This window comes from Sebastes fasciatus, chromosome 10, assembly GCF_043250625.1.
Source record: "Sebastes fasciatus isolate fSebFas1 chromosome 10, fSebFas1.pri, whole genome shotgun sequence".
NCBI classification, from domain to species: domain Eukaryota; kingdom Metazoa; phylum Chordata; class Actinopteri; order Perciformes; family Sebastidae; genus Sebastes; species Sebastes fasciatus.
Genome location: NC_133804.1, coordinates 34409843 through 34432174, shown reverse-complemented (window position 1 = coordinate 34432174; position 22332 = coordinate 34409843). Strand labels below are relative to the sequence as shown.

Genomic DNA, 22332 nt, shown 5'->3' with positions numbered 1-22332 from the left:
TTGATGAATTATCTTGAAATAATCACTTAGTATCTCAAAATAAAATCTTTGGATCTCAAATAATGCCTTTAGATCTTGAAATAATGACTTGAATCAAAAACACATTAATTAATAATAAAACCACTTGTTCAGCCTGTCGTTCAGTTTCCATTTGGCCTTTTTATTCATCAAAACAAATGTTGACTGCGTGTTCACACACACACATCAGGCTCCATCGTCACAGTATTTCTATTCAAAGCTGGACCTCTGGTGTGGCGTCTCAGCGGTCCACCTCTCTACAATAGTGTGTACATCAGAAACAGGCTGCAGGGCCAACCATTAAAGTTTAGTTCAAAACACAATGTCAACAAAAATAAAAAGTACAGAGTTACAGAGTCATGTAAAGGTTTTACCAGCAGATACAGTGTTCAGTCTACAGTCTGGTAAGCTAGGCAGCTTCTGCCGGACACAAAAATAATCTGAGACTAAAAAAAAAAAAAAGGGAGACGATGAAGAGCTGAAACATACATTCTGGATGGGAATGTACAGTAACGCTGCTGATGCTGCTGGAGGAGGCGATACGTCCTAAAGCCCAAAGAAGCATCATATTCTGACACTTTTCAGGAAAACAGTAAAGACTACAAGTAGTAGAGTTTATAGACGAAATGTAACTAGCTTGTTTACCCCTAAAAAAAAGGAGGGAAATGAAGGTTATGGAAGCTCCAAGATCACCTCGAGCCCCAAAATCTGACCTCACCAACAGCCAGAGACTTAAAATTCCCCATCCCGCCCCCCATTCACTGTCAAAACCCCATCAGCCAATCACGTCGTTGGTGGGAATCAACAGAAAACAGACCCTTTAGTTGCTTTCACTGTACGATGATACAAAGAGGACACAAACAGACACATCAACAGTCACGTCCCGGATACAGGACTGGACTAATGTAGTTATTTCTTCTTCCACACACACTTTCAAGATTCACAAAACCAGTTTTATTTCAGATATATTTTTTTCTCCAAAGCTGTACACTGACGCCACAGAACGATGCTCCATCAGTCACACTGAAGTCGGGGGGAAACCTCGTTACAGTTTGTGATCTGCTTTATAATCCTTAAATGATTTCATGATGAATTAAAAAAACATAATTTAGGATCTTTACAAGCAAAATTCATGAGATTATTTGTCACATATTGTTTTTCTCTTTTTTGTCCAGATGGCGGCGCTAGAGGAAAGGTCAGGAGGTCAGGATTAAACTACTGTAACGTGCAGTTTTTCGGTGGTCGTCAGACGGCGGCGGTAGATGTTTCAGTTAAAATCCTTTAAGATTTCAGCTGGTTTTATTTTGGCGACACCTGATGGTTAGTTTCCTCTTCAAAAATGTCCGTGATTGGCTGTTTCTGCTCTTCAGGATGACATCATTACGTGATATATATGCGCATAAATTATAGCTGAATTAAATGCCTGCCATAAACAAAAAATTATGTTTGATATGACTTTTTTTAACTTTGAGTTTCTATTTTGTCTTCACTCAAGGTCCACTTACTAGCTTTTTCTGAAGCTTTCAACAGCATCTCAGTCTTCATCAGTGGATAAAGTTTTAACCCATGTATGGAACTTCTGTTACGGATGAAAGCTCTGGAGAAAAGCCAGTAAGTGAACCTGTGAAGTAAGACGACAGCAGCTCGTTTTACACACTGAAGGTACTTTAACAACAGGAAAAGCTACACAGGTGAGTCTGGATGTTTTACACCTTAACGAGGTAATCAGATCAGGAGGAGATACCGAGCTGCTGTCATGTTTGTTTGGACCAATAAAGACGGAGGAGGAGCTCTACATTAATAACGGACTACTAGAGGGAGGAAACCTTGTATCTCCAAAGTGTCATAAATGACACCAAGACAACAACTGGAGGTTTTCATACGTCGGTATCGGAAGAAAGACCGGTCTGATGAGATCCACCTCAGCGCTAGGTAACCAACACCTGTCACTCAGCTTGAACTGACATTTACAGTTAAATCTCTCCAACTGTTTTAGGCTCTGACCTCTGACCTTTCCCCCGCCGCCATCTGGACAATAAAACAGTAGAAAAACGGAGGAAACATGATTGCTACATGTGGCGCTAACATGGAGCTAACAGCTTTAAAACAAAACACAATTAAATGACAAGAAAAGGAGACAAGAAAAAGGAAGTTTTAAATATTAGCAAGGTGGCTAATCACGAGCTAACTTGTAAAATCTAGGCTAACAACTGTTAGTAGGTGAATTAGCTTCGTAGCAGGCTAATTAGCTAGGTGTTGGTAAGTAAATTGCATTATTTGTGGGCTCGTTAGCGGCCCGTTGTTAACACTAATTAGTTTGTAGTCCGAGTGGATGATAGTGGGCTACTTTAACATCGTAGTACAAGTAGCCGGATTGCTACCAAGCGGCTCATGAGCTAATTAGCATGCTAGGAGGCTAATTAGCAACGCATTTGGTGGGTTAATAAATAAATCTCCCAGAAGGCTAATCAATCAACTGTTAGCATGTTGCTTACAAGCTAGCTGCTAGCCTGGCAAACTACACAATTGTTGGGAATGTTTGCAGGCTAATTGGCAAGAGATTTGGTTGTTGAATTGTTGGAGAGTTTGGACTACTGTTAGCCTAATTAGTAGCCTGTTGGTGGCCTAATTGGCAACACTTTTGGTGGGTTAATTCCCTGATCATTTGTTGGGTAATACATCTCCCAGAAGGCTAATCAATCAACTGTTAGCAGGTGAATTAGCATGTTGCTTACAAGCTAGTTGCTAGCCTGGCAAACGACACAATTGTTGGGAATGTTTGCAGGCTAATTAGGCTCATTGGCAAGAGTTTGGTTATTGAATTGTTGTTGGATACTTCAGGCTACTGTTAGCCTAATTAGTAGCCTGTTGGTAGCCTAATTGGCAACACTTTTGGTGGGTTAATCCCCTGATCATTTGTAGGGTTATAAATCTCCCAGAAGGCTAATCAATCAACTGTTAGCATGTTGCTTACAAGCTAGCTGCTAGCCTGGCAATTGGCAAGACTTTTGTTTGGTGAATTGTTGGATCATTTAGGCTACAGTTAGCCTAATTAGCACGCTGATGGTGAGCTAATTAGCAGCCCAAACAGGAAGATGGTTACTCCAGATTGACGGCTAACTAGTGGTTGCCGTCTGTCAGTAGATTTATAGCAAGTTGCTGAGCGCTAATTAGCAGGCTGTCGGGAGGGCGGGGCTTGCTAGCTCAGGACGGCGCTGGGCGGAGAGCGGGCGGTGGTAGTGCAGCAGACGGGACGTGCTGATCCCGTGGGTTCAGGTCTGCTCACGTGTTGTTAAGGAATGATGCAGGAAGTTTTAGTTAATCTCAGTTAATCTCTTTCAAAAACAAAAAAAAAGAATCCTTTAAATCACGCTAACTCAGTCCTGTTCATACTGGAATCATCATCATCATCATCATCATCATGAGCAGGCGTCCATTTATTGGAGGTCTTGATTAGTTTCCTGTCGGCTTCACTGCTTCCACGGGTTCCATTTAGGCGTCATCGCCTCGGAGTAGAAGACGAGGAGGAGGAGGGGGGGGGATATTTTAGGGGAGATGGGAGGAGGTGATGAGGTCAGGGCTGTGGATTCAGAGATATCAGTCCTTTCTGACCTTCCTGTTCCTGGGAGATCTCCGCAGAACGTCGTCCTCCTTCTGCAGAGAAGAAGAAACGTTGTGGTTAAATTTATTCATCCAGAGAAACGAGGAGATTAAAAACACTTCAGCTCCATCTGAATCTTGAACTGTAGAAAATAACTGGTGCTGAACATAGATATTAAGATATTAACCGGTTTACTGGCTGGTTTTTGACCACAAAGTTGTCTGAAAATTCAACATATATGAAATTATTCTTCATCCATCTGGTTTGTTTTCACTACAAACCACAAAGAAAAGCACTTGAACGCATCATTACACTGATATTAGGCGCTGATCATCTCCCGTCTCCTCACCTCGTCAGCCGTCCCATCCTTCTCTGCTTCCTCTTCCTCTTCCTCTTTAGGACTCTCCTCTTCTTCGTCACTCTTCTCTTCTGCAGCTGAAAGAAAAATAAAGATTAAATCAGTCAGACCGACAGTGACGGACAGCAGGAGACCGCAGAGAGGAAATGAACAATCTGGACGTTGTAGCAACCTGGACTGCTCTTCTCTGCCTCTTCAGCCTCTTCAGCCTCTTCAGCCTTCTCCTGCTTCTCCTCCTGCTGCTCCTCTTCCTCCTCCTCTTCCTCCTCCTTTTCCTCCTCCTTCACGTCGGGCTGAGCTTCGTCCGTCTTCTTGTACTCTGCTGCCGGCGTCGCTGGGGTCTTCTTCTGCAGGACAAAAACAGGTAAACTGTTCAGTTCAACTTTACAGGTTCAGAAATTTCAGTCGAAAATCTAAAATGTCCAAAAAATAAAATATGCAAAAAAACATTAAAAAAATCCCCAAAAATCTGAATTTGTAAAATGTCTGTAAAATATCCAAAAATTATCAAAATGCGTGAATATAAATGTGAAAAATATCCAAGAAATTATTAAAATATGTGAAAAAAATAGTGAAAAATGTCTGAAATAATGTGAAGACTATCCAAAAAATTTATCAAATTATGTGAAACAATTTGTGAAAAATCTGAAAATTTGCAAAATGTCCAAAAAATTATGAAAAGTGTGAAAAAAAATTGGGAAAAATGTCAATTATTACAATTATTAAAAGAAAAAGCAGCAAATTTTCACATTTTAGAATCTGGAACCATTAAATGTTTTTACATAAAAAATTACATCAAAATAGTTTCACATTAATTTTCTGTCAATCGACTGATTGATTAATGGACTGATTAATTAATGGACTCATTGATTAATGGACTGATTGATTAATGGACTGATTGATTAATGGACTCATTGATTAATGGACTCATTGATTAATGGACTCATTGATTAATGGACTGATGGTTTCAGCTCTACATGTATAAACTGTTTGGGAGTTTAATTTATAACTAAACATCATATTTTATAAAGTATTCATATGTTTTGAATCAGCAAAGTGACTGAAGCCGTCAGATAAATGATGCGGAGTAGAAGCAGAAAGTAGCATGAGAAGAAAATACACCAAAGTACAGGTACCTCAAATTTAAGTACAGAACTTGAGTAAATGTGCTTATAATTCTATTCCACCACGTATCTGAAATCTCTCTGTAGGACACATGATGTAATAGTGGTGTTGTCGGCGGTTTCTGACGACGTTTCACAACAACAGACAGAAACTAAACTACAGCACCACAGAACCAGAACCGGCACCGGCAGCACACACAGAACCAACACAGGAAGCTACTCTAACAGCGTCAGTCACCGGGCCTGAGGAGGCGGTGGCGGGTCCGTTTGGGCGTCCGGCTTCCTTTAACTCTTCCTGTAAGCTGGTGAGACTCAACTGACCCTGATCTGATCCTGAGGACTTCTGTGGAGTCACAACACACACACACACACACACACACCAGACTGAGACGTCAGCGCTGGCAACACGCTGCACGATGGTTCATACAACAATCCAGGTAGCAACTTCCCAGCTCTCATTTCCCTCCAGGTATAGAGATCCGTCTATCCAGCTGACAGTACAGCGTGTGTGTGTGTGTGTGTGTGTGTGTGTGTGTGCGTGCGTGCGTTACCTTGCCGGTGCAACAGAAGACGATGATGAGGACGAGCGGTAAAGCCACGGTGAGGACGTAGACGACCCAGAGCCACGGGCGCTCCTCTGCAGCGTTCAGCATCTGAGTGGCCAGACCGGGCTGCAACAACGACAAACGCATTAATGAACACACAAAAACAGGAAAAAAAAGACTTTCCTACATCCTGCTAACTTGTGTTTATTATTTCTTTGTTTTGTTCTATTCTATTGTAGTTTTATTTATATTTGACACACTGACAAATATAATTAAAGTACACCCACATCAGCGGCGCCCTCGGCAGCCTTCTTCAGCCCCCAGCCGTCGTTGGCCCAGCGCTCGGCGGTGTTGCGGTCGTCGGTGATGAAGAAGTTGTCGAAGTAGATGTCGTTGGTCATGGACCAGAGCTCGAGACCTACGGCGCTGAACGGAGTCATCCTGAACGGCTGCAGGTCCTCGAAGAACGCCGGGTTGGCGACCTTCCTCGGCTTCCAGACGCCCTGAGGACAGAAACGGGATTATCACCAAAGAACGGTTATCGATAAATTAGTTAAAGTCAATAGTTTGTCCACGTCAACATCAGCGCCCAGCAGCAGAGCTACGCTTCAGCCATTTTGGACTGAAAGTAAATACTGGACGCCACTAAAACGTCTGCCTAAAAACTGCCGTACAAAAGTAAAATTAAATTATTTCTATTCTATTGTCATATTCTACTGAAATGGCCTGTGTTGAACAATAAAATATTATAAATATAATAAGAGTTTCAATTGGAAATTTAGTAAAATGTCTAAAAAATGTCCAAAAAGTATTATTAAAATATGTGAAGAAATGTGTGAGAGTTTCGTTTCTATGCTTAGATACCGGTCCAAACTACGGGAGGAGGCGGGGTTTATAAACTCACCTGGTAGTTGGGGTTGTCGATCATGGACGGCTTCCACTTGCCCTTGTGGTTGGGGTTGTCGATCATCGGCCTCTTCCAGGCGCCGCAGCCGGGGGCGGACTCACAGGCGGGGTTAGGGATCTGAGGAGCCTCCCATTCGCCGTCCATGTCCACGTCCCTGACGGACAGGAAGTACAGACAGACAGGTGAGCGGGGTCTAGCTACAGTTTAGCTACATCTTAATCAGCCATCAGACGTTAACACGTTATGACTCACCAGTCTTCAGGTTTGATGGCTTCGGGGTCTCCGATGTACTCCGGCTCGTCGTCCAGCCAGCCGTCTGGTTTCACTGCGTCTTCGTCTGGAATCTGAGCAGGAGCGTCCTCGTCCCTACGGACAAACACATATAGAAATATAAATATACAGAAATTACCACAAACACACAGACGATTATCAAACATGTACGGACCAGTATTATATATTATAAAGTCTGTGAACTGACCAGTCTTCGGGCTTGGCGGCGGCGGGGTCCTGGATCTTGGGCCTCTCGTCCCAGTCCTCTGGTTTCTGGTCGTCGGGGTCCTCGATCTCAGCGAGCGGGTTCACAGCGGGGGTCATGTCCGTCAGCAGGCTGCCGCTGTTCACCACCGTCTGGTCCACCAACACCTCGAAGGTGTTGTCAGGGTTCACCACTGGGGGGCGACAGAGGAGAGGAGTTACACACCTGAACCGTCATCAATGTGTGTGTGTCGTACCCAGTGTGGACAGGTGTGTGTGTGTGTGTGTGTGTCTTACCCAGTGTGTACAGGTGAGTCTTTTTGTCGGTGTAGTACGTCCTCAGGTCGGCGTCGGGTTTCTTGGCGTGTTTCTCTTCGTACTCTCCAGTTTTGGGGTTTTTGTGTCTGAAGATGAAGTGCAGTTTGTAATCTTCTCCACACTTGTCGGGTCCGAACATGATGGTGTACGGAGTTTTATCCACGAACTGGTCCTGGAGACACACAGAGAGGGACCACGTTTAGTTTCTCTACGAGTTTAAAGTCTATTAACGTCATGCAACAGTAAATAACAAAGATGTTTCCTCATTATTTAATCAGTCGTCAGCTGCGTTGGAGGAAGGTAAGGAGTCAAACTGACCAGATCGAGGTCCGGAGTCTGAGTCAGCAGCTTCACGTAGGCGCCGCCGCAGTCGATCCCCAACTGGAAGTTCACCTCGTACCTGAACACAAACAGATATATCGTATAGAGAGATGAGAACACCTGGCAGGTAAAAGAAGTGAGTGAGAGAAACCAGAGAGGAGAACGTCGTCTTCTTACTGGATGATGAGGGGCCGGGTGTCAAAGGTGAAAGGTCGCAGCAGCTGGGCCGAGATGGCGTGATGTTTGGCTCGAGACTTCAAGACGAGACCTTTATCACCGGGCAGCTTGCTGTCCTTCATCTCCTCCACCGCCCATTTACCTGTGAGTGACAACAATAATCAGAAGTTCAAAACGAGCTCCAGCTCAACCAGGAAGTCCTGCTTTTAATAATTATTATTAAAATCTTTTAATACTTTAACTTTTACTGAGTATACTGACGTACTTTTACTGCAGTAAATGGCCTGAATACTGCATGTGAAAACATTGAGAGATGTACCTACCGTCATATTTAGCGATGTCTTCATCGGTGTCTTCCTTCTTGGCGCTGGACATCACCCAGCTGAAACCAACACACAGGTGAGTTTAGATACCAAACATCACGGTCGGAAATGAACTCTTTCCACTTCCTGCCACTGTGACAGACAAGTATTTTTTTTGTCTGCCACTCAGAAATGTTATCTGCCACTTTTGAAATGTATGCGCTAAATGATGGAATAACATTTTAGATCTGATGTAATTTAATGTTTGATATATTTTACATGTAAAACATTATATACACAGTAAATTAGTGTTCAAATTACACCGTAGCTTCTGGGGGAGCCCTGTTTTTGGGGGGTGGAAGGGTACTGTAGCCTACACAGTACTGTACTGTACTTTGTTATTGACATCCGTTGGCAGTTATTTGCATAAAAACACAATTCAAAAGATTATGATTATTTAAATATAATATTTATAATCAGGTTATAGTTCCCTTTCCATTATTTATTTTATATTGCTGTGAAAAAAATAGCATTTGGTCGAAAACATTTTTTTGCAAAAGGCCCCCAAAAACTTTAGGACCAGCCCTGCTAGCTGCGCGTGAGGTAGGAGATGATGTAGGAAAGGAGACAGAAACTGGAAATAAAAGGAAGAAGGAAGTGAGGAGGTAGGTGATAGGAAGGTGGAGGAAAGGAGACACGAGGCAAAGGATGGAAGGAGAGATGAAAGGGGGAGCCAGGGAAGTGAAAAAGTGCAGGTAAGGAGAAGGAAACCAGGAAAAGGGGGAAAGGAGGAGGAGGAAAGGGAAGGGAACAAGTGATTGTGGAAGGAGATATGGAAGAGAGAAAGTACTGATGGACGTATAAAAGAAAGAAAGAAAAGAGAAGAAGAAAGAGGAAAAGAGGAAAGAGGAGGAAATGAAGAAGAGGAGGAGGAAACATGGAAACAAGTGCTAGTGAAGAAGGGTAAGGAAGGGAGGAACAACAGAGAAGGGGAAGACTGAAGGAAGGAGTAAAGAGAGGAAACAGGGGAGGATGTGCTCACCCGTCTAGTGTCCCCCGGTCAAAAGACTCCGCGATGAAATGTTCCCCCATCGGCTCCGGAGCCTTGTAGGTCACCTGGACACAAACAGGAAGAGAGGAAGGTGTTAACGACGGAGGAATTTCTTTTATTCTGTTTGATGAACTGAAGGTTTTTCTATTAATCTGGATCATCTTTACAGGCGAATTCTCTCTTCAGTGAAAATATTTCAGGTGTGTTTATGTTTCAGCAGAAGGATCAAACTGGAGTTAACTGGCATTAAAGAGACTTCAGCTCTCAGACTATAATCACTTTAATGACTAGAATGACTAGAATGAAAAACACAGACAGCTCTGTTAGTATTAATCATCTTCTGGGAACTCTCTGCTCTCCTGTCTCTTACCATTTCCTCCTGTATTTAGTTATTTGTTTAGTTTTTAGGCACATTGTTGTTGGATGGTTTTCTGTCTAAAATCTGATTAGTAAAGAAAACAACAATAATTTTGATTATTTTTAAGTTTCAGGAAGTCTTAAAGGGATAGTTGTGGTGTTTCTCCGTGTGGTTGTATGAGCTACTTCTCCATAGTCAGTGTATTACTGCAGTAGATGGAGTTTGGAGAAGCAGAGAGGAAATTAATAAAATATAAGTGCAAAAATAAAAATAAATAAATGAATAAATAAAACACAAATGCAAAAATAAACAAATTAAAAAATATATATAAATAAAAGAAACAGAAGAGTAAATACATATAAGAATTAATACAAAGATAAAGAAACAAATTAAAACAGAAATATCAATTAATATCACATTTTATCAATTAATTATTTTTTGCTACATTTAATGACATATTCATTTATTTATCAAGTCATTTATTTATTCATTAATTTTTTATTTTGGCATGTTCCGTCCTCCATAGTTATCCAAAATCTAACTGAAATACAGGATGAGATTTGCACAAATATGGAGGACAGAACCTGCAAAAATAAATAAATAAATTACTCGATAAATAACTAATATACCATTACATACAATTTAATATTGAATAAATGTAAAATTAAATTAAAAAAATAAATGCAAAATAAATAAATGTCTAACTTGATCAAAATAAATTAAGATAAAACAAAGGTAAATAAATAAAGAAGCAAATTAAAACAGAAATATCAATTTATTTCACATTTTATCAATTAATTTATTCCTACATTCATTTTTAATATTATTTTTGGTACATTTAATGGCATAGTTATTTATTTATCGAGTCATTTATTTATTTATAAATGTTGTATTTTAGCAGGTTCCATCCTCCACAAATCTTCCTTTCAGCAGTAATCACGTCCAGAGCAATATACTGCTGTGGACGGGGGCAGCAGCTATATTTAGAATACTTTCAGCGCTTTACCTCGCCATCAGACAGCCCTTTCTGACGGGGAACTGAAGCCGTTATCTATGCGCTCTTCAAAGCCACCAGACTCTGAGAACATAGGAGTTGCTGGTCTACCGCCGCATCGATTAGTTAGTTTGTCTGTGTTATTGTGTGTCTTTGGTGAATCCAAAATAACCTTTAAAACACCAAAGTCACACTCACTAACTGATCGATGCAGCGGTAGACCAGCAACTCCCCTCTGTTCTGAGAGGTTAAATTACTGTTTTTATTAATGGAGTCTGGTGGCTTTGAAGAGAGCATAGTTAATGGCTTCAGTTCCCCGTCGGAAAGGGCTTTCTGACAGCGAGGTAAAAGCAGTGAACATAATCTAAATATAGCGTACACTTAAATTGATTCTTTTAGGTGTCTAAAATAGTGTTGCTGCTGCTCCCGTCCACAGCAGAACATCACTTTGCTCCCATGCTGCTACTCCTGTCTGCTTCTCCAAACTCCATCTACTGTAGTAACACACTGACTATGGAGACAAACCTCATACAACCACACTGAGAAACACCTGAACTATCCCTTTAGGAGTTTGTCACATGAGACTGAATTATTCTAGTTATAAAAAAAAAATAAAAAAGTTTATTTATTATGAAATTGGAGTCTGTGACAGAAAATCCTGCTGTTTTCAGCCTCTGAAATATGGATATTTGCTGCTTTTTTCTTTTATATTTCACATTAAACTGAATATCTTTGGGTTTGGACAAAAGGAAGACATTTAAAGACATCACTTTGGAGAAACTGGGATGGTAATTTTTCACTATTTTCTGACATTTTATAGACCAAACAATTAATAAATTAATCTAGAAAATAAGGGTCAGATTAATCGATAATTAAATAATGGTTATTTGTTGTGTTTCCAGTGTGAATGTAGGTCAGTAGATCAGCAGGTCACTTCACTGCTCTGTTATCAAACTGACTTCCTGATTCGGCTGGTTAATGAGCAACAGACACATCCTGTCAAATGATTGATTTCTTCAGTAAGTAGCCGTGTAAAAGCGGGATAATGTTCAGCTAGCGGGTCATTGTTGTGAAAGAAACCCCTTCAGGGTTAATATGCATGTATGTGTGGAAGTGTATACATGGATATATAATCCTGGAGGACTGAGTTACGGCCCACAGTTTTTATATACATGTATATACAGTATGCATGTGCACAGAAACGGTCTGCAATGTTGCTTTTTCCAAAATAAAAATAAAACCTACTTGTTTTGGATAAATACTGGATACTTAAATCAAAATTAAAATGGAAAAACGTACAAAAGATCAACATCTCTACATTTCCAGGGTCTATACAGTTTGAGCGGCCGTATATAAGTAACGGTCCAATCAGCTGCTGGAGTCTTACCTTGGGTATAGGAGGGGTTTTAGGTTCAGCTGGAGCTTCTTCATCCTGCATGTCTCCCTCCAGGTCTAACTCCTCCTCTTCCTCAGCTCCGGCCAGACCCAGATCCAGCTCGTCCTCAACGTCCACGTCATCACCCAGACCGTCGTCCATCAGGTCCTCGGCCTGAGAGAGGGGGGCCAAACCGATGAAGATGAGGCCCGCAGCCAGAAGAACGAACAACACGACCTTCTGATCCATAGTCTGCAGAGAGGAAGAGGAGGAGGAGGAAGAGTGAGCTCCACAAACCCTCCACTGACTCCTCTATAAATAACTACTTCTTTACAAACAGTGACATCCCTCCATCATTAACACACAGGTCGTTAATGTGTGCTTCCCTGGCAACCATCCATCGCCACGGTGACTAACCAGCACCCACAGGACACGCAACCTTAATGAGATTACACCCCGTGGGATTACTGCACCCCACAACACCAACACACATACTTAGAGCACGGTCAATTTACTCTGCACATTAACACAAGTTACTCATTACACCAACACACACACTGCAGTAGTATTACACTAACACCCTGTGTTTACTGGTAAATAAAGTAGAGTAGAGTAACTATAGATAACCGAAGGCAATAAGAAGTTATTTTCCCACTGTCATATTTTGTAAACAAAGCAACAATGAAATGCAAAATATTTATTTTTGTCTCCCTTTGGTGGAGGACGGAACCTGCCAAAATAAAAACTAAATGAATAAATAAATAAATGACTCAATAAATAAATATTATATATAATGTTAATAAATGCAGCAAAAATATTATTAAAATAAATATAACCTTTAATTAATTGATAAAATGTGACAATTTTTTTATATTTTGTATGCATTTATTTTGTATTTATTTATGCTTGCACTATTTTTTTTATATATTTATTTTTAAAAGTATGTATTTATTTATGTATTTAGTAACAGCCCCATAATTTGTATAATGAGGCAGAAATGTATAAAGGAATGTGTAAAAATAAATGTATAAAGAAAAGAATACATAAATAAATAAGTTTGGGTAAATAAATAAGGGCTGAAATGCAAACGGGAAATTGTGCAGAAATAAATGAATGAATGCATAAATGCATAAATCAATACTTACTGTCAAAAATAAATATAAAAATAAAATAAGTATATATATAAATGCAAAAAAATAAATGAATAAATAAAATGTAAACGCAAAATTATTAAATTTAAAAGAATTATGAAAATAAATATATAAATAAATAAAATGGAAAATTAAACAATAGAGTAGATAAGGGAATTAATACAAATATAAATAAATAAAGTAAATTAAAATAGAAATATCAATTTATGTCACATTTGATCAATTAATGGCTACATTTATTTTTATTATTATTTTTGCGATATTTAATGATATATTTATTTATCTATCGAGTCATTTATTCAGTTTTTCATTTCTTTATTCTTCTGTTCAGCATAACTTGAAAATGATAACTCACTACTAGAAAAGTGACCAATAAATAAATCTATAAAAAAAGATGCTGGCAGATAAATTGATTAGTAAGAAAAGACAATAATCCTGCAGTTCTATGAACCTGCTACACGGCTCACTCAGCAGATTGCCGGGCTAATCAGATTAACCTGCAGCAGGATTAGCATGTCCGGCTAACAGCCCGGCTAACGAGTGAGATCACCAGCGCTAGCTGTTAGCTTAGCATCCAAGCCGACTGGCCACGTGGCGTTTCAGGGAATTAGTGGAAAGTGGAATTATTATGTTTCCCTTAAAAATGTACAAAGACTGGACGCAATCGAATAAAACTGAAACAATAAATTAAAATGTTCTGTTCAATGACTAAATCTGTGACTATTTTGATAACCGATTAAGTCACATCTCAAAATGTTTTTCGTGCTCCTCGAATGTGAGGATTTCTTTTCTTCGGTTTCATTTTATTATAAACTTTATATCTTTGGGTTTTGGACTGTTGGTCAGACAAAACAAGACATTTAAAGACGTCACCTCGGACAGGGAAACTGTAAACTGACATTTCACAGACCAAACAACTACGTGATTAATTAGAAATGTTTCAGCTGAAAGCATCAATCTGGTGGCGTTTTATATTTTACTTATTGTCAACAAATCTTCTTCACAAATATATAGTTTCATTTAGGGCTCAACAGAGGAAATGATTGTGATTTTCCTCACTAATATTGTGATTAAATTCTCTATAAATTAAACTTAAGGCTCATATTTGTGGTCTAGATAATTCCACACAACATATGTTTGTACCATAATCACAAATTTACTTATTTATTTAATCAAATAATGCCGCTGGTTGTTGTTTTGTTTATTTTTAATTATTATTATTATTATTATTCACAAGATTAATTAATTTTTTTTCTCATTACAATTATCCTCAAAACTGAAGAGAGATCACAGTAGACATAAAAACATTTAGACAGACAATAAAAATAAAATAAAATAAAAAAGAAATGTAAGCAGAATAAATCATTAAAAAAATGATACGACACTTGTGGTATATTTGACATTACTCAATAATATTTAAATATAATCATGATATTAAAAAGCTGTGTTTTATTTATTTACAACACATACAGTTACCCAGTTAAATTATTATTATTATAAGTTATTTTTAAAATCGTTAACTCTTGCAATTTGAAAATCCTTTTTTCTTTTAAAACTGTGATTAAAGTATAAAAATAAATTAAAAGTATATATATTTTTTTTTTAAAAGGCTCAGTAATTTCCTAAAACAGCTGCTACAGAGGAGATAGTGATTTTGTTGGGGACTATTTTCAGCGGCGGATGAATCCACATGTGGAGCTGTAGTGAGTATTAGTGGCAGCAGGACGGTGTATTTGCGGGATATTGAGTGAATAAATATGTTTTTTTCCTACATCCTGTTACAGTAATAACGCCGTTAGAGTCTCTCTGATTGGCTGATGAGTGAAACCAGCTGAAGTTGCTGTTCTCCACCCATACTGGAGGTCTGGAGTTAATCTGATATTAGAGTCTGTTTAGCCTGCAGGACATCTGCTGCTCCTCTGATTCACCGGCTGATATCCAAACTGGTTTCTAACTGGGTTTGATGGGAGGAAACATACTCTGAAATAACGAATCAAGTGTGTCTGCAGCACCAAAATATGGAAAACATTGTTTTAAAGATGTGTTATCAGTTCATCTGTGGACCTTAAATCAATTTACGAAATGTGATCAGACTAGAAAATGTATAAGAAGTGAAAAAGACTTCAAGGAGACGTCTTTAAATGTCTAAAATCCAAAATATATTCAGTTAACTGGGATATACCACAGAAAAAAACACTCACATTAGAGAAGCTGAAACCGGCAAAACATTTGTGAATTTAGCAAATAAACAACTGAAATGATCAATCATCTAATCGATTGTTTTACCCCCCTAACCATAACCCTAACCCTAACCGTCTGGTCAGATTATTGGTTATTTAATCTCTGACAAGATGTTTACCAAATCAAATCCTAAATATAGCTAATTTAAGATTATATTTTATTTATTTTTTATAAATAGTAAATCTTAATCACCTTGTTATTGATGATGTGACAATATTTTGATTTTAAATGCTTCTGCAAGATATTTAAACACCAGAAAATGTTGATAATTATTAATCGTGGATGTGACGAACAAGCTGATTCGATATGTATTGAAATTTGTAAGTATTGTGATTCAATATTACAATTTATTGGGATTGTTAACTTTTTTAACACTGGACCATGAAGGGAAACAGTTGAATCATACACTTCTAGGGACTTTTACTTTGGAAACTCTCTAAATTGAATCCAGTAAAAATGTTTGATTTTCAGCATGTATGTAGTCAGAGACGTCCTGAAGTCAAATATATTAGGATCATTGTCAGGGATTATTTATTAGATTTTTTTATCCAGCAACCCCAAAATCAAAGAATAAAGACATTTCCCTCACAGATTAGTGGTATTTTCTTTTTAATTTATAAGGGACATGTAATGTTTTATACCTATGGGGAATATAATCCATCAATCTTATTATCAAATATGTATTTTATATATACAATTCCCCTTGTTCGCTGCAGTTTGTTTTGGTTGACGGATACGGAACGGATATGACGTCACGTTACTCAGACTACGACAATAAAAGCGGTAACTTCCTTCTGCCTCCATACAGACTCAAATGAAGCAAATATATCGATTCTGGTGTTAAAAACAAAAAATCAATTTCCCACCACTAGTATTCATTATTAATCATTTCACTCAACAGCCAAAAAATAATCAATGTTTAAGAGCAGAGAGACTAAAGTTAATAAATAAATAAATAAATAAATAAATAAATAAATATATATATATATATATATAAACCAAAAAGTGAGACAACCATCACAATATATCAACTGTATAACTGACTATAGTGCCTCTTATTTATGCAAACGTCTGATCTGGCTTCGCGTTGGAGAATTTGATTATTTTGTTGAATGGTTTAAAAGTTGAACATGTTTCAGTCGTTTGTGGGCGTGGAGATGATTTAAAGACATCTATCAGTATTATGAGCGCCTCATTAATAATCAGCCGTTATCAGTTAACTAACAGCCGGCAGACAGGACAGACAGGACGGACAGGTTACTATTTAAACAGGAATAAACAGAGAGGAGCCCTCAACCTTTAGAGAGGGATGAATATCAACACTGGATTAATGACTACAAAGGTGTCACTCAAATGTCCCTTTAAAAAAACACTGTTTTCTAGTTAAATATCTCTTCCTCTTCCTGCATATATTAAATTCTTGGGATGAACAATAAAGTGTGAGGAATTTGCGATACTGACAATTATTGACATTTTGTTAGTATTACAGCTGTCAATCGATTAAAATATTTAATCACGATTAATCGCATGATTGTCCATAGTTAATTGTGATTAATCTCACATTTTTTTATCTGTTGAAAATGTACCTTAAAGGGAGATATAATAAATATAAACATACATTTGCATAAAGACGCATATTTGTCCACTCCCATGTTGATAAAAGTAGTAAATATTTGACAGATCTCCCTTTAAGGTACATTTTGAGCAGATAAATGTGAGATTAATTTGTGATTAATCGTGATTTAATATTTGAATCGATTGACAGTCCTAGTTTAAATGTTTTACTCTGCTGCTCGACTAACCAGCTCCAGAAACTCAGGTGAGAAACTGTAATCTGGCAGTAATCTGGGAGCTGGTTTCAGTTTGAATGATTTGGGATTAGAGCGGGTGGCGGTCCGACAAACCGCCCTGAATCCTTGAGAGAAACCAGCAGGTTGAACCGGTCGAGTTGCTGCAGGCTTCAGCTGGATCCCAACACGCAACAAAGCCCAACTCTAAACACATCAACCCGGTTCTGACTCTGTTAAGAGCTTTAACCAAAGTCACTGCAAGATTATAACCGTTTTATAAATGTGCCCAAGTTTCACCGTACTTGAGGACACGCTGGTAAAACTACACACTCATTAGTGATCTATTGACCAGTTGAAGGATAATTAATTACTACTTCCAGCCTCTTGAATGAGGATTTCTAACAGCTGCAGATTGAACACCGTCGGGGTTTTTGGAGTAACCGGCTTCCAGACCTTTGAATCACGGCCAAATAAGCCAAAATATATTCAGGTCCTGGTGTCGTGCAGGAAGTCAGACTGGATGATGAAGTGACTTTGGGGAACGTGTTGAAGGGCATTTGACCTTATTTTCAGGGCTGTCAATCAATTAAAATATTTAATTGCAAATTAATTGCACAAGTTTATCTGTTCAAAATATACCTTAAAAGGAGATTTGTCAAGTATTTAATACTCTTATCAACATGGGAGTGGACAAATATGCTGCTCTGTATGTATATATTTATTATTGTAAATCAGTTATCACAAAACAATGACAGATATTGTCCAGAAACCCTCACAGGTACTGCATTTAGCATAAAACAATATGCTCACATCATAACATGGTTGGTACCAATGGATTCCTCAGGTTTTCCTACTACAACCTAAAAACCACAAGTTGTGTTAAAGAAATTAGTGCCGTTAAAATAAATTTGCGTTAATGCCTTATCACGTTAACTTTGACCTACTTATTTTTTACAGTTAATTTCAAGAGGACAAAATGTTCTCGACACTGATGAAGGGATTAAACAATATGTAAGTTAATAATTAAATGCAGGCAAATATTCAACATTTAAATAGTTGCTTTGCATTTTTCTGAAAAGGGGCCTTCTGTGTGTTAATGTAGGGTTTAGATGTTATTTATTTTAGATGTTATTAACCATTAATAACTATTTACATACTACAATTTGCAACAAGCAAATCAAAATAAATATCCTGCTTTTGAGTTAGAACATTTTATCAAGTAGTATATCATATTCATTCTGTGTTTGTTTCAACACGTCATTGAACATGTGATGTTTACAGTAAAATATTATTATAGTAAAGAGTATAATATGAAAGGTGAAGATTTAAAGGCTGCACCTTCACATCCAGAATAAATATTCTAGATGTCTTGTGCATCATTTTAGAGCTGAAACAATCAGTTGATTGATAGAAAACTAAACAGATTTAATGATAAATTAATCCTTTAAGACATTTAAAACAAGCCCAAATACCTTCTCACGAGGATTTCTCTGATTTAAATAATATTAACTGAATATTTTGTTTGTTTTGTTTGACTGTCGACATCTGAAGACACATCATCACCTCACAATATGTCAATCTGTGACATTTCCTCCATCTTTAAAGTGAATGATTGATCCAGATCACTAATTGACAGGTTGCAAATAATCATTAGTTTGCAGCTTCAGACCTTTTTCTACTGGTTTCCACTAAATCCAGCCTCACAGATTTAATATCTTTCAACATTTTAGAATCTGTGATTCTGATTATTTGGTTGCAGCTATGATGGAGAGACAGATGAAGCTAACATGCTAACATGCTATCTGTCACTCATTCATCTGTTTGTTTTTAACATCCTGTTTCTCTCATCCTTTCATCTGAGATGAATGATCTTTATCAGGTCATTCATCTCTGCTCAGTGTCCTCAGAGGAACAACTGGTTAGCAGCTAGCTTAGATTAGCTTAGCTTAGCTGCTAACCAAAGCAGATACATGTTAGCTTCTTTATAATAAACACAGCAGGTGCATCACCTCTACTGAGAGCACAACCATTTAACTACAGAGAGAACTAAGTCAATTACATGTTAGTGGAAGGCCAACACAGCATGCTAACAGGCTAGCATGCTAACAGGCTAACTAGCTGGAGTCACCTGTAGTCAATTAGCCTCAGTTAGCCCGATGCTAACAGCATTAGCCTGATGCTAAATGATGCTAAAAGTTAGCTTGATGCTAACTGATGCTAGAAGCCTGATGATAACAGCATTAGCCTCCATTAGCCTGATGCTAACTGGTGCTAGCAGCATGCTAACTGGTGCTAGCAGCATGCTGTAGTCTCGCAGTTTCGTTATTAACGGCTCATAACGTTATTTATGTAACTAATGAGCATCCAGAGAGTTTAAGTGAGCGGTGTTCTGTCACACAGCGCTGTGTTAGCCCGGTTAAAGGCTGTATTCAGAGTGAGATCTGGAGGTCTGTGTGTGTCTGTGTACTCACCTCTCCGGCTCTGTGATGTGACCGCCTGGGAACTGCTGCGGAGCGTCACGTCACGTGGTTCAGTGAGGGGAGGCCCCGCCCATCTGCTCGGCGCTGATTGGTCCGCGAGAGGGACCGTTTGACGTTTCCTGTCAACTGTCAACAGCTGATTGGATGAAGGGTTGGCTCGGTCGGTTAGACAGGGCCCGCCCCCTCCGGAGCTGAATCTCGTGGACAGCGCTGATTGGTCGAGCTGTCGGGGGAAGTGCGCGTTGATTGGCAGGATGGAGGCTGATGAAAATCCCTGCTAACAGATTTTATTATAAAAGCGAACCAAAGCGAAGAAGAAGAAGAAGAGACGAAACTCAGCTGTTTTACTGACGATGGCTGCCATTTTGGACTGAAAACGGTTATTATATATATCATATTTTATTGTTCAACTCAGGCCATTTCAGTACAATATGACAAAACAATAGAAATAATTTAGTTTTTCTTTTGTAAGGCAGTTTTTTATTTATTTAAGATAAGATGTGCAGAGTACAGCAGCAAAGGGGAGAGTGCAGAAAACAGGATGCATCAGCTAACAGTAAAAAAAGAGCTAAACAAAGTATAACAAAATATGAACCATTTAAAAAGAAGGAAGTATAAAAATAGAGGCAGTATATACAGCATTGACAATAAACAGACTATTAACAAAATTGCACAAATGGAAAATGATATTGCACAGCGAGAATTAAATGAAAATATCAGGTTATTGTCAGTTTATTTATTTTTTAACTGTCTATTTTGATATTTGCTCAGTTTTGAGGATGTAACTTTGTTATTGTAATGATTTTGCCTTACTGTTTTGTAATTTAATTCACGTGAATTAAAAAAAAAAAGAAGTTTGTAGGCGGACTGGCATCCGGTAGTCTCTTTCAGTCCAAAATGGCGTAAGCGTAGCTCTGCTGCTGGGCGCTGGCGTTGCAATGGAACGATCAATTGACTTTCACTTCTTGGCGATATACGTTCTTTGACCGTGTAACGCATTAACATTATACATTCAGTTATTTTTTGGACTCAAATGAAAGATTATATAGGCCTATTGTGTAAAACTAATTTTTAACACGATAAATATAATTAATTGTAAACGCATTGATTATAGGGTGAATCAGCCTAATGTGGGACATTTTTTGCATTTCAGATTTCTAGAATATATTGCGATATGAAGCCAGTACATTAAATCCAAACCCAGTACCACTTCGACATCCCCACGATGTGTCCTAATCAAACCAAAAAAAGAAAGAAACTGCAGATATCACACTCATAAAAGAAACTGTAGACATATCAGGACTCTAATGCCAAGTTTTCTCAGACAAATCTTGATTTCCTAATGTGGGACAGTCATGTCTGGAATGTGGGACACTGAGACGTCTGTTAAAAGACCTAAAAATCACCTTAATTAATGTAGGAAACACTCATGTTCAGTAATTTTACCAATAAAGAAAACCGAGGCTTATGTGTGGATGTTACATGGAGAATTGAACATCAAACAAACAATAAGACTATAAATAATGATAAATAAATAAAGAATAATTTATATAATTGTTTTGAAGCATTTAGGAATATTAGAAAGACATTAAATATCAATCGTTTTATTGACTTTTTATTTGTTTGAGGACGACCTACAGTACACCCACTGGAGCTGAGGCGTCACTTTACGGCAACTCGCCCTATATCGCAACATTTTAAATACATAAATGCAAAATAACAAAAGTTACCCACACTTTCAATGGATTTTTAAGTGAATTAAAAAAATATATTATCATGTTGTATCTCGTTAGTTTAATCTCTAGGCTACACTCCACAGTTTGTGGTTTTAAGGGGAGTTAGTAGGTGTAACACAGTTTTGGTCTCTAACTAAGAAATAGTCCCTGCACCTAACCCCCCCTTAAAACCACAAATTATTACATTACAGTCTCTACAGATTGAAAAAACATCAGATATAATGTGTTAATCAGTGAGCGTGTATTTTTTTAAACTTTAGACAGAACCAGGCCAGCTGTTTCCCTTGGTTTCCAGTCTTTATGCTAAGCTAAGCCGAGCTAAGATAACCATATTGTGCCTCCATTTCTGTGCTGAACATGAGACTGACATCCATCTGAACATCTCTCAGGAGTATTTCCCAAACTGTTGAACTTCTCCTTTAACTCTCTGTGAGCCGTGAGAGTCATGTGATCTTCCTCCATGTGACCCATGTGACCGCCTCCTCATCAGACCCCTCAACAACAGGCTGCTTTTATTCACTGTGATGAACCATGAAGCTGCTTTTATTCACTGTGATGAACCATGAAGCTGCTTTTATTCACTGTGATGAACCATGAAGCTGCTTTTCAATGTCCTCGACCCAAATTATCCCTCCCCCCCGGATATTTACTGTTTTTATCTCTGTTCAAACATCCACATTGTTTGTGTCATTAAGAACATTTTCTCTGCATCTGCTTGCTAAATTTAGATTGCAACTTGTGAAATTGAAGACTTTTATTGTGAAGAGCACAGTTTTTAGAGCCTCTCAGGATCACTTCCTGTCACCTCACGTTTTTTTTCTGCATGAAATTGAAATAAATTCACATCTTCTCCTGTGATTAATCAGCTCGGTACCAGAGAGGAGTGATGTCGGGATTTCATCATTTCCTCTTTGATGAAATCTGATGACATTCACAGAAATCTGCCCCCCCCAACACCTCCCCGAGTCCTTCAACACAAACCTACACCCCCGCCCCAAAAAATAAATAAAA

The 22332-nt window shown here is 38.3% G+C and overlaps 1 protein-coding gene across 2 annotated transcripts; it reads right to left on the bottom strand.

The window, feature by feature from the left end:
• Positions 1–139: 139 nt before the first annotated feature.
• On the bottom strand, positions 140–19712 carry canx (calnexin). Of its 2 annotated transcripts, none has more exons than XM_074649564.1 (15): positions 19577–19712; positions 11936–12175; positions 9188–9261; positions 8167–8225; positions 7844–7985; positions 7664–7745; positions 7325–7517; positions 7032–7221; positions 6806–6919; positions 6551–6707; positions 5934–6149; positions 5653–5772; positions 4150–4324; positions 3969–4054; positions 140–3672 (listed from the first exon to the last, which is right to left on the bottom strand). In XM_074649564.1, exons 2-15 carry the CDS (start codon positions 12170–12172, stop codon positions 3616–3618), a joined length of 1902 nt encoding a protein of 633 aa, XP_074505665.1. In that variant the 5' UTR covers positions 12173–12175; positions 19577–19712; the 3' UTR covers positions 140–3615. The 2 variants fall into 2 exon arrangements, with proteins under 2 accessions (XP_074505665.1, XP_074505666.1); XM_074649565.1 differs by having other exon boundaries at positions 2580–3672; positions 3932–4054.
• Positions 19713–22332: the final 2620 nt, after the last annotated feature.

Coding starts and splice junctions, on each gene's coding strand:
- canx (XM_074649564.1), bottom strand. CDS start 12,172: ATGGATCAGAAGGTCGTGTTGTTCGTTCTTCTGGCTGCGGGCCTCATC. Junction 6,150..6,550: donor TCGACAACCCCAACTACCAG/GTGAGTTTATAA, acceptor TTCTGTCCTCAG/GGCGTCTGGAAGCCGAGGAA. Junction 4,325..5,652: donor TCTTCTGTTGCACCGGCAAG/GTAACGCACGCA, acceptor TTTGTCCTGCAG/AAGAAGACCCCAGCGACGCC.